This window comes from Heterodontus francisci, chromosome 30 (genome assembly GCF_036365525.1).
Source record: "Heterodontus francisci isolate sHetFra1 chromosome 30, sHetFra1.hap1, whole genome shotgun sequence".
NCBI classification, from domain to species: Eukaryota; Metazoa; Chordata; class Chondrichthyes; order Heterodontiformes; family Heterodontidae; genus Heterodontus; species Heterodontus francisci.
Window position 1 is genome coordinate 17398173 of NC_090400.1, and position 13003 is coordinate 17411175.

Sequence of the window (13003 nt, forward strand, 5' to 3'; positions counted from 1 at the left end):
CTGAGAAGTCTCTGTCTCAGGAGTGACTTTCTGTTGCCTTTTGTGTTTCTGGGAGTTCTGGAATTCTCAAGAAAGTTTCCACTCTCGACTGCTAATTCAAAATCCAAGTAAACCCATTGCTATACTCCTTGTTGAAAGATCTGTTTGACGCCTGCTGTAGCTGAAGTGCAGTGAACATCTATCTATTACAGATTGTTCATCAAACTCGCCTGGTAACTTAGAGTGGCATCTGACAATTTGACTTTGGGACACCTCACCGCTCTGGGAAAACAAACCACCAAGACTTACAACCCAGTTATTTTATTATTCTGAAGAAACAGCTCTAATTTGTAATATTTTTAAACCATTTAACTGTTGGTTTTTAAATGTATGTGTGTGTGCATGGGGGTTAGTAACAGTAAGAAGTTATAAAGTCTTTTTCAGACATAGCGTTATCTCAATATTGTTTAAGGTTTAGTTCATTGATAGTTAATTTGTTGTTGTTTAAAAATACCTGGTTTGGTTCTGGGGGTTAATAAAGTGTTTAAGTTGGCTAATTTCCAGTAGGTGGGAAACTTTAATAATATGCTGTGAGCTGTGGAGTAATGGGAATGAACTGACAATGCATTATTCCCACCTGGGTCGTAACAACACACACATACATTCAAAAACCAACGGTCAACCAGTTGGATTTCAAAAATGATGTTTTAAATTAGAGCTGTTTCTTAGGAATAATAGAAATAACTAGGTCATACGTCCTGGTTAGGTTACTTTCCCAGAGTGGTGAGGTGTCCCAGAGTCGAATAGTCAGATGCCACTCAAAGTTTCCAGGCGAGTTTGATGAACAGTCTGCAATGGATGGGTGTCAAGGCAATTCAGCTGCAGTAGGCATCCCACAGATCTTTCAACAAAGAGTATAGCAACAGGTTTGTTTGGATTTTGGATTAGCAGTCTAACAGTGGAAACTTTCCTAAGAATTCCTGAACTCCCAGAAACACAAAGGGCAACAAAGTCACTGCTAAGGCAGAGACATCTCAGAGACTGGAAGTAAAAACGGAATTTTCTACCTCCAACAATGCAAAAATTCCTTTCCGGGGTCTTTTCCTCTTTAGGCGAAACACAGCCTCGAGGCCAATGTAGATTTTCTGATGAGAGGGACAAAAACCTTCCTCACGGAGAGAACGCTTCTCTGGTCTGCCAGTACAAAATGGTGTGTGACCTCATCTCTCTTGCTGTTGCCTAGTAACAGGCTTGCACTCACTGAGAAAACACCTCTCAGTCTTAAAGGCACATAGACCCCCTTAGTTTTTAATAGAGGAAAATAAATTACACTCCCATGACACCTGGCAGCACTCAGTACCCACTGTTTGCCTCTTGTATTCCCGTAAATATATTGACCCATTACTGTTAATGTTGTAGATTATTTCACAATCCATCTTTGGTAAATAATGATTCTATGATAAAATACACCATGAAGTTAACCATTGGCTACCTCCATATCCAGTTCCTCTCTAGGCCTGTGTCAGTGAACTCATAGTATTTCAGTAAACTACGGACCAGCATTTTCTCAGATAACTTGTTGCCATCTCACTACAGTGAGGTCGATTCAAAACCTGTCACACAGACTGTGAGGTCGTTGCTTCAAAGCGTCAGCTGTGGATATGTAGTAATGTTCTGTCCTCTGAGTCAGAAGATTGTGGCTTCAAGCCCCGCTCCAGAAAAGTGAGCACAATATCTAGGCAGATCCTCCAGTGTAGTATTGAGTGCGCCACTCTGGCGGAGGTGCTATCTCTAGGATTGAACAGACTGACCCATCTGGTCTCTGGTGCGTATAAAAGATCCCATGCCACGATTTCAAAGAAGAGCAAGAGTGTTATCCAACATTAATCCCTCAACTAGCATCAATAAAATGGATTATCTGTTCATTAGCTAATTGCTGTTTGTGGGAGCTTGCTGTGCACTGATTGGCTGCCCCATTTCCTACATTACAATAGTGACAATGATCATTGATTGTAAAGCACTTTTTGACGTCCTGAGGTAAAGGTGCTATATAAATGCATTCTTTTCTTCCTTCTCTCTTCCAAGTCCTGGTTGTATAGGTCAGGATAAGGACAGGATGGGGAATGGGATTATTGGCAAGTCCTGAATTGGAATTTTCCAATTCTGTACTCACACTCATCAGGTTGGATTTCTTGTTTGCTTATTTTACAGGGTAGAAATTAGAAGGCAGGTGAGTAGAAAACTCCAGCTCGCAGTTTGCTTTGATGAAAATTCAGTAATAACTCTTAACAGCATAAAACCTGTTCCCAAAACACTAAAACAGTGCAGCAAAAGGACTTGGAGGTGGGGGGGAATGTTACACCACTAGCACAATTGGAATGGGACCCTTTTTTGTGCCTACTTAATATTTTGGGAAATGCGGGACAAGTCATAACCTGCATTTTCTGGTCCAAAGCACAAGCAGGTGCTAATCTCATTTTCTCAACTGTGGGTTCTGGGAAATAGTGTAACTTGAAATTACCACCTGCCTCATAAATTCTAAGCCAGACTGCTAGGTGGAGCAATTGGACAAGCAACATCAAAGGGGAAAAGCAAATAATGCCTCAACAAGTCATGTAAACAAGGCTAGAGCCTTACAAACATTAATGGAATCCATAAAGAGTAGTCTTATCTTTATACCTTCTTCCCCGCCCCCACCATTGACTCTGCCTGTTATGTCTCCTGGTTATCTTCTGGTTCCCACGAGTTAGAATTTATCACACTTTAGACTTGGAAAAGCGGGAGCTTTTTGTGTTTAATACAGCTCGCCATGCTGCCTGGTAAAAATTGCTGTAGACTGGTGTCGTGTTACATGTCCCATGTCTCGCCAGTGCAGCTGTGAATGTGGCTTACACATAACAATGAGTTCCTAGCTAATCAGTCCTAGCTCTTTACAGATAATTAATAATATATAACTCTGCCCGAGTAGCCAAAGAAGCTTGGGAGTCTGTGTTGGTAAGTTGCGTGACCTTGGCGGATACAATCCTATCCTCACCCAGTAGCCACATGTGCACTTAACTACAGGGAAAACTGAATAGAATGAGAAATGAAACTGGGGCCTTTTGGTGTCGCCCAGAGAATCCACAGGTGCAATCCCATTTATTGAGCTGGGATTATGCCTACCAAGGAACTTTACCTCTAATCCCACTAATTATTTCAGGGGCAGTGTCGGGGCCTCCTAGATCAGATCTTTTGTGGCATATTGATGGTACATCCCTCTATTTAAAGCCCTGGAAATATTGGAGGAAGCTGGCTAGCTCAGGATGGGGGTGTGGGTTATTGGGAGGGAGGGGTTGGAATTGGGATACAGACCACACACCCTGAAGAACATCTTTTTTCCCTCATGTCCATCTAACAAAAGGTGATGCTTTAAATTGCCCAGACCCAGATTAAAGCCACAAATTGGCCCTACCTCCACCCGTTCTGGTGAGATGAGACCATTTGCACCTGTGCCGATGCCGCCCCACCCCCAGAAATGCCCAGGAGTCTCCAGAAATTAAAGATTAATCTCCAGGACACTGTTGAGAGCAACACAGGAGAAAATCACAGGGCCATTAAAAGTTTTTTTTCTTATAAAAAATATTGGTTCTGGGAAAATTCATCCAATTTGGTAAAGATTATTGGCTTTCCAATTGTTGGGAAAAGGCAGCATGCCATAGGTATGGGCATGTTGGGTAACCAATGGTGAACGGGTGGGGGCAAGGAGGTCATGTGATAATTCCTCCAGGATTATGTCTACAGTTGGCAACCCTAATGCTACACTAGTTCTCATCTGAGGCTGGAGCATAGGAAATCAAGACCTAGGGAGTCCCTGCCTCTTGCACACTTCCCACCAATATCTGTGGCCACATGAAGCAGGGTGGAGTAGACTGCCACACAATCGAATTCCTGAAACTCTAGCCTAATGACTGGAACATGACCCACGTTTTAGCTTTTCCACGAGATCCCTGCCAAATTTACAGTTGGAGGGTTTAAACTAATGTGGCAGGGGGATGGGAACCAAATGAGGTCAGTGGACAGTAAGGAGGTAGTAACTAAAGCCTGTAAGGAACTAGATAATGAAGTCAGTGTGACTAAGGGGAAGAGTAGGCAGGGAGCAGATGATGAACGCAAAGGGACTGGTGGTCTGAGGTGCATTTGTTTTAATGCAAGAAGTGTAGTAGGTAAGGCAGATGAACTTAGGGCTTGGATTAGTACCTGGGAGTCTGATGTTATTGCTATTACTGAGACTTGGTTGAGGGAAGGGCTTGATTGGCAACTAAATATCCCAGGATATCATTGCTTCAGGCGGGATAGAGAGGGAGGTAAAAGGGGTGGAGGAGTTGCATTACTGGTCAAAGAGGATATCACAGCTGTGCTGAAGGAGGGCACGATGGAGGACTCGAGCAGTGAGGCAATATGGGCAGAACTCAGAAATAGGAAGGGTGCGGTAACAATGTTGGGGCTGTACTACAGGCCTCCCAACAGCGAGCGTGAGATAGAGGTACAAATATGTAAACAGATTATGGAAAGATGTAGGAGCAACAGGGTGGTGGTGATAGGAGATTTTAATTTTCCCAACATTGACTGGGATTCACTTAGTGTTAGAGGTCTAGATGGAGCAGAATTTGTAAGGAGCATCCAGGAGGGTTTTCTAGAGCAGTATGTAAATAGTCCAACTCGGGAAGGGGCCATACTGGACCTGGTGTTGGGGAATGAGCCCGGCCAGGTGGTTGAAGTTTCAGTAGGGGACTACTTTGGGAATAGTGATCACAATTCCGTAAGCTTTAAAATACTCATGGACAAAGACGAGAGTGGTCCTAAAGGAAGAGTGCTAAATTGGGGGAAGGCCAACTATACCAAAATTCGGCAGGAGCTGGGGAATGTAGATTGGGAGCAGCTGTTTGAAGGTAAATCCACATGTGATATGTGGGAGGCTTTTAAAGAGAGGTTGATTAGCGTGCAGGAGAGACATGTTCCTGTGAAAATGAGGGATAGAAATGGCAAGATTAAGGAACCATGGATGACAGGTGACATTGTGAGACTAGCTAAGAGGAAAAAGGAAGCAAACATAAGGTCTAGGATGCTGAAGAAAGACGAAGCTTTGAAAGAATATCGGGAATGTAGGACCAATCTGAAACGAGGAATTAAGAGGGCTAAAAGGGGTCATGAAATATCTTTAGCAAACAGGGTTAAGGAAAATCCCAAAGCCTTTTATTCATATATAAGGAGAAAGAGGGTAACTAGAGAAAGGATTGGCCCACTGAAGGACAAAGGAGGAAAGTTATGCGTGGAGTCAGAGAAAATGGGTGAGATTCTAAACGAGTATTTTGCATCGGTATTCACCGAGGAGAGGGACATGACGGATGTTGAGGTTAGGGACAGATGTTTGATTACTCTAGGTCAAGTCGGCATAAGGAGGGAGGAAGTGTTGGGTATTCTAAAAGGCATTAAGGTGGGCAAGTCCACAGGTCCGGATGGGATCTATCCCAGGTTACTGAGAGAAGCGAGAGAGGAAATAGCTGGGGCCTTAACGGATATCTTTGCAGCATCCTTAAACACGGGTGAGGTCCCGGAGGACTGGAGAATTGCTAATGTTGTCCCCTTGTTTAAGAAGGGTAGCAGGGATAATCCAGGTAATTATAGACCGGTGAGCCTGACGTCAGTGGTAGGGAAGCTGCTGGAGAAGATACTGAGGGATAGGATCTATTCCCATTTGGAAGAAAGTGGGCTTATCAGTGATAGGCAACATGGTTTTGTGCAGGGAAGGTCATGTCTTACCAACTTAATAGAATTCTTTGAGGAAGTGACAAAGTTGATTGATGAGGGAAGGGCTGTCGATGTCATATACATGGACTTCAGTAAGGCGTTTGATAAGGTTCCCCATGGTAGGTTGATGGAGAAAGTGAAGTCGCATGGGGTCCAAGGTGTACTAGCTAGAATGATAAAGAACTGCCTGGGCAACAGGAGACAGAGAGTAGCAGTGGAAGGGAGTTTCTCAAAATGGAGACGTGTGACCAGTGGTGTTCCACAGGGATCCGTGCTGGGACCACTGTTGTTTGTGATATACATAAATGATTTGGAGGAAAGTATAGGTGGTCTGATTAGCAAGTTTGCAGACGACACTAAGATTGGTGGAGTAGCAGATAGTGAAGGGGACTGTCAGAGAATACAGCAGAATATAGATAGATTGGAGAGTTGGGCAGAGAAATGGCAGATGGAGTTCAATCAGGGCAAATGCGAGGTGATGCATTTTGGAAGATCCAATTCGAGTGAACTATACAGTAAATGGAAAAGTCCTGGGGAAAATTGATGTAGAGAGAGATTTGGGTGTTCAGGTCCATTGTTCCCTGAAGGTGGCAACGCAGGTCAATAGAGTGGTCAAGAAGGCATACGGCATACTTTCCTTCATCGGACGGGGTATTGAGTACAAGAGTTGGCAGGTCATGTTACAGTTGTATAAGACTTTGGTTCAGCCACATTTGGAATACTGCATGCAGTTCTGGTCGCCACATTACCAAAAGGATGTGGATGCTTTGGAGAGGGTGCAGAGGAGGTTCACCAGGATGTTACCTGGTATGGAGGGCGCTAGCTATGAAGAGAGGTTGAGTAGATTAGGATTATTTTCATTAGAAAGACGGAGGTTGAGGGGGGACCTGATTGAGGTGTACAAAATCATGAGAGGTATAGACAGGGTGGATAGCAAGAAGCTTTTTCCCAGAGTGGGGGATTCAATTACTCGGGGACACGAGTTCAAAGTGAAAGGGGAAAAGTTTAGGGGGGATATGCGTGGAAAGTTCTTTACGCAGAGGGTGGTGGGTGCCTGGAACGCGTTGCCAGCGGAGGTGGTAGATGCGGGCACGATAGCGTCTTTTAAGATGTATCTAGACAGATACATGAATGGGCAGGAAGTAAAGAGATACAGACCCATAGAAAATAGGCGACATGTTTAGATAGAGGATCTGGATCGGCGCAGGCTTGGAGGGCCGAAGGGCCTGTTCCTGTGCTGTAATTTTCTTTGTTCTTTGTTCTTTGTTCACCAGAACAGCTGAGCAATTTCAGGGCCAGTGACTACACACGAGACTGCCCAAGGACCCCACTTCCCATCCAGCCATATAGCAGTCCTACAGGCAACTGAACCTTGTGGTCTCTGATGCTGCTCTTCAGGCAACAGCCAACATGCAAGAGCAGTACAGGCTCTCCACACGCATCAACCCTGTTCCCTGCATAGATATTAGTGTCCTTCCTTCCCCCAAAAACATAGTTGTTTAGAAAGCTTTCCCTCTGTCGGGACCTACAGAAGTTCGAAGATATTTGGCCTGTTGTGTCCTGGACGAAGAAAAGTGTTTTGTTGAAACATGTATTATTTGGCATAGAGAGAATACCAGAAGTCACATGATCAGGCTCCGTTTCCCCTCTCCCCACCCCCGGCCCCCCTGCTGCTGTGTCGATTGATTAATGATTAGTGTTTTAACAGCAAAACAAACATCAAATGAAACATTCCAGTAAATGACTGGCATTAGATTTGAAAAGCTGTCTCCAGACTGGCCTGACTGCAATCATTAACCAACAGAAACGGTACACAGCAGACTGCGTTCTAAAAATCAGAATTTCAACTCACTTCTTTCTGCTGATGGCTGTACAATTAACCACAGCCTTTCACTGGGCCAGGCTGCACGGACTGGTTATGAAATTCACGATTTTGATAACTATTGGAGTCTTACCTGCTGCAATATGTGGTACGGTGCATCTGTGATTTCCTGAATGATGTATTTATACTTACGTTTTACTTAACTAATTGGTGCAGTTGTACATTTTTCTGATTTTTTTTGTATTTTTTCTTAGATTTGCATACATGATTCAATGGCGTCACTAGCTTGGCTGTACCTACAGGGATAGTAATGTTACGCTGTTCAGGATTAGGGTCTCTTGGCAGTGATCAGAGCAGGGGACCTGGGCAGAGATATACAGGGGATACCTTGCCTTTTGAGGGCGATCCTGGGTTGAATCACTACTCTTGCAGTCTAAGCTGGAAGCAGAGTTTCTTAGGCATCACTGTGGCTCAAAGATGACACTTGGTAATGAAAATTCAGAACCAAGTCAACTCTGGCAGAATTAATAGTATATGAACTAGATAGTCCCACAGAACATCGGGGCATGGCAGGTAATGGACCAGCACTAATGGAATCTGGAAGGGCTGAGCTGTCACCAGGGGTAATGATTCTTCCCATTCAGCTTTGGATAACCCTGCAAGGCTCTACCGTAATAGATAGAGTGATTCCGGCTGGACAAGCAGTGGAGAGTACACAGAGCTCTGCATTTGTAAGCTGCATGGTTTTAGCAGGCTGAACTCCAGCAGTACGCGCTGTGCAAACCAAACCTCAGCTCTATAATCCTACAGCCAAGCTGCCTGGACCTGGTTGAATGTGGCATGTTCCAGTGGGAGTGAATGGACGCATTTTATTGGGGAAAACAGAAGTTCTGCAGGTAAACGTTTCAGTTGCTTGTCTTTAGACATGGCGGCAAAGTTCTTTGTGTGTCAGACATCGAACTGACCAAGAAATTTGTGATCACAGTGTGATCTTGTATTTCCTCTCCCAATGGTGTTGAAGAGTTTTGGTCTTTTTTGGCATCATGTTGTTTCCATCTCCTGTTAAGAGGGAGGCATTGCAATCTATTCATACTCGTCTAGTAATAGGATCTCGTTAATTTCAATGCCAATACCTTATGTATCACAGAGTGTACATGTAACTGATATGAAGATAGGCTGATTGTTGTAATGTTATCCCGTCTCAAGACAGACTGAGAAAGTCAATGAAATAATCTTACGTTGAGGAAGCTCAAAGCCTAGAAATTACTGTTTGTGATATCTGTGGACACTGAACATATTTGTAACAGTCTCTGTCCAGTATTCAAAGGATGAATTAAACTATTTAAAATTAATCAGTTAAGTTTCTTAAAATGGTATATGAGCATACAAAAAGAGTGTGATAAGAGCAACAGGCCCATCGAGTCCCCCTCTCATTCAAACACGCTGCGACCAAATGTACCGAACCACACAGTCTGGGAGTGACATGAATAGAAATGGCCAACTCAAAAACAGGGAAATTCCTCTTCAGTTTTTAAGACAAATGTGGAACTCAACTGCTTGTAGTTCAAGACAACCGCTAATTACTCTATAGGATCACACAGTACAGAAGGAAGCTATTCGGCCCATCTTGCCTGTGCTGTCTCTTTGAAAGATCTAGCCAATTAGTTCCACTCCACTCCTCCTTCCCCATAGCTCCGCATTATTTTCCTTTTCACCTATATATACAATTATATATGGAATTACCTAACTGTAAATGGAAATTCCCTCTTAGGAGCTTGTCAAGTTCCCTTTTAAAGGGTTGCAGCAAATTCATGCCCATCAAATGTTTTGATAATCTGTCCTAGAGAACAATGACTCTGCAAATAAATATTTCCTGTCATGTAACCTAACTATTTGCCTGTATATTTCACATGAATGCCCTTTGGTCTTACCATCCTTATCCATTTCAAAAACCTAGCCAACCAAGCTGTAACCCATTAGCACAGGAAGAGGCCATTTAACCCCTTGAGTCTGTTCAGTGAGATCATGGCTGATCTGCATCCTAACTCCATATACCTGCCTTTGCCCATATCCCTTAATACCTTTGGTTAATTTATTTTATTTTAATTTAGAGATACAGCACTGAAACAGGCCCTTCGGCCCACTGAGTCTGTGCTGACCATCAACCACCTATTTATACTAATCCTACATTAATCCCATATTCCTACCACATCCCCACCTTCCCTCAATTTCCCTACCACCTACCTATACTAGGGGCAATTTACAATGGCCAATTTACCTGTCAACCTGCAAGTCTTTGACTGTGGGAGGAAACCGGAGCACCCGGCGGAAACCCACAGGATTACAGGGAGAACTTGCAAACTCCACACAGGCAGTACCCAGAATCAAACCCGGATCACTGGAGCTGTGAGGCTGCGGTGCTAACCACTGCACCACTCCAAAATCTATCAATCCCAGATTTAAGATTAACTATTGATCTAGGGCCAATTGCCATTTGTGGAAGAGAGTTCCAAATTTCTACCATCCCTTGCAAGTAGAAATGTTTCTGAACTTCATTCCTGAAAGGTCTGGCTCGAGCATTAAGAATATATCCCCTCGTCCTAGACTTTCCAAACAGCAGAAATAGTTTCTATCTACCCTATCTGTTCCCCTTAATATCTTGTAAACTTTGATCAAATCACCCCTTAACATTCTAACTTTGAGGTAATACAATGCTAGTTTGTGCAATCTTTCCTCACAATTTAATCCTTGGAATTCAGGTTATCAACTACACTGCACTCATCCAAGGTCAATATATCCTTCTTAAGGTGCATTGTCCATAACTGAATGCTGTACTCCAGGTGCAGTTTAACCAGGACTTTGTATAGCTGTAGCATAATTTTGACCCCCTAGTGTTCTCGTCCTCTAGATACAAAACTCAGCTTGCCATTAGGCTCCTTGATTATTTTATGTACCTGTCCATTACATTTTAATGATCTATGTACATGGACTCCTAAGTTTCTTTGGACCGCCAATATTTCCAGCTTTTCACCATTTAGAAAATATCAAGTTCTACCCTTTTCAGGTCCAGAGTGGATGATCTCACACTTGCCTACATTGAATCCATTTGCCACAGTATTTGACCAATTCACTTAATCTGTTAATCTGGGACAACAGGGCCAAATTTTTAAAGCCTGCTGGGTGCGGGTTCGGGTGCGCGCGCGATTTGAAGTTCCTGTTCTCAGTGGTCAGTACTGGGTCCCGTCACCTCCAGGGAATGTGAAGCCATTTTTAAAGGGATGCCAGGAAGGAGGGAACAGCAATCCCGCATGTCTCCAATTAATTGTCTGTTGAGCACAGTGGTGCAGTGGTTAGCATCACAGCCTCACAACTCCAGCGACCTGGGTCCAATTCTGGGTACTGCCTGTGCGGAGCTTGCAAGTTCTCCCTGTGACCGCGTGGGTTTCCGCCGGGTGCTCCGGTTTCCTCCCACAGCCAAAGACTTGCAGGTTGATAGGTAAATTGGCCATTGTAAATTGTCCCTAGGTGTAGGTAGGTGGTAGGAGAATTGAGGGAAGGTGGAGATGTAAGGGAATATGGGATTAATGTAGGATTAGTATAAATGGGCGGTTGTTGGTCAGCACAGACTCGGTGGGCCGAAGGGCCTGTTTCAGTGCGGTATCTCTCTATGAGTCTGTAAAAGGCTTGTCAGCAGCAGTTTGGGATTTTCAAAGGCAGGGCACAGGAGAATACCATGTCTAGACCACAGCAAGGTTTAAAAGATGTGAACAATGCAGAGGGCCGTGGGAAGGGCTGATTAACATGATGCAGAGGTCTAAATAGAGTGATCATTGCTGCAGCTGTCAGACTTGCTTTTCTCAGTGGTGAGTGGTAGGAATCTGGAGAGGGACGTGAGCCCACTGGCATCACTGGGGCAGCAGAGGTTGGCAGGGAAAGGGCTGGTGAATGCACAAAGCCCAGCTGAGGGAGTTCAGATAGGAACAGGCTGCTCTGACATTGGACAGAGCAGCCAGGATGAGCTTCAGCAGATGTAACCTTCTGGAAAACAGGAGGCCAGAGGAGCGTAGTGGGGGGCTGCAAGGGGAAGAAGGAGCTATCCTAGACATTGGGTCTAATGCCCCACAGACTGGTGAGATGTGCAGAAACATGGCTGATGCTATTTAATGCAAAGAAATTTGAAATGAAGCATTTTGGTAGGATGATTGAGGACAGGCAATATAAACTAAATGGTACAACTTTAAAGGGGAACAGAGAGACCTAGAGTTACACCCAGCATTTGTTTTGAATTTAATCCTCAGTCATATTCAAGTATTTTCTATCCAGAAGATTTTGGGTAAAGTTAGTTTTCTTTCAATGTTTGAAGCTGGCAGGACAAGGTGAAAAGGCTGTTAAAAAGCATAGGGGATTCCTAGCTTTATGAACAAAGGCATAGAATACAAAAGCAAAGAAGTTATGCTAAACCTTTATAAAACACTGGTTAGGCTATTGCTGATATTTAGTGTCAAATTTTGTCATCACACTTTAGGAAGGACATTAAGGCCTTAGAAAGGGTACAGAGGAGATTAACTAGGATGGTACCAGGGATGTGGGACTTCAGCAATGTGGAGACACCAGAGATGTTGGGGCTGTTCTCCTTAGAGCAGAGAAGGTTAAGGGGAGATTTAATGGAGGTGTTAAAATCATGGCTCAGTTTGATAGAGTAAATAAGGAGAAACTGTTTCCGCTGGCAAGAGGGTCAGTAACCATAGGACACAGACGTAAAGGTGTTTGGCAAAAGAAGCAGTGTTGTTTTGATCTGGAATACACTGCTTGAAAGGGTGATGGAAGCAGATTCAATAGTAAATTTCAAAAAGAATGGATAAATGCTTGAAGAGAGAAACATTGCAAGGCTCTGGGGAAAGGGAAGAGAAATGATGGGACTAATTGGATAGTTCAAAGAGCCAGCGCAGGAACGATGGACCGAATGGCCTCTTTCTGTGCTGTATCACTTTATGATTCTGCCTTGATGAGCACAATCCTCTGCAAAAAAAACTTCCATATTTTATCCTTTGTCAACTCCCAGCCATGTTTCTGCCAGATAGCATTATTTCATGGAAACTACTCTGACTTTGCTTGGCAGTGCCAAGTACTGGGTAGAAAAACCCTTTTGTAACAAGTTGTCAAATGAAAGTAGACAAGGTCCCAGGCTTAATAGCTAATCTCAGCCAAGCAGACAAATGGGATTGGGCTTGGTGACCTTTGGTCAGGAATTAGATAAATCAGCCATGGTTCTCTTCCCTGATCATTATCACATAATTCTTCTACAGAGTACATGTGTGATCGAGTGTAAGTGTGATGAGAGTAGGCAAGGATACAATGGGCTCCCCACACTCAAAATATCCTAGTAACACTCCCAAATCTTGGCTCACGCACAAA

At 43.8% G+C, this 13003-nt stretch overlaps 1 protein-coding gene across 1 annotated transcript in view; it reads left to right on the forward strand.

The window, feature by feature from the left end:
- The first annotated feature begins 7540 nt into the window (after positions 1-7540).
- Positions 7541-13003, forward strand: part of LOC137346606 (complement factor B-like) — a 79214-nt gene continuing 73751 nt past the window's right edge. The window contains exon 1 of the mRNA XM_068010182.1: positions 7541-7736. Within this exon, the coding sequence (XP_067866283.1) occupies positions 7631-7736 (106 nt within the window). The 5' untranslated portion in view covers positions 7541-7630. The remainder of the gene's footprint in view (positions 7737-13003) is intronic.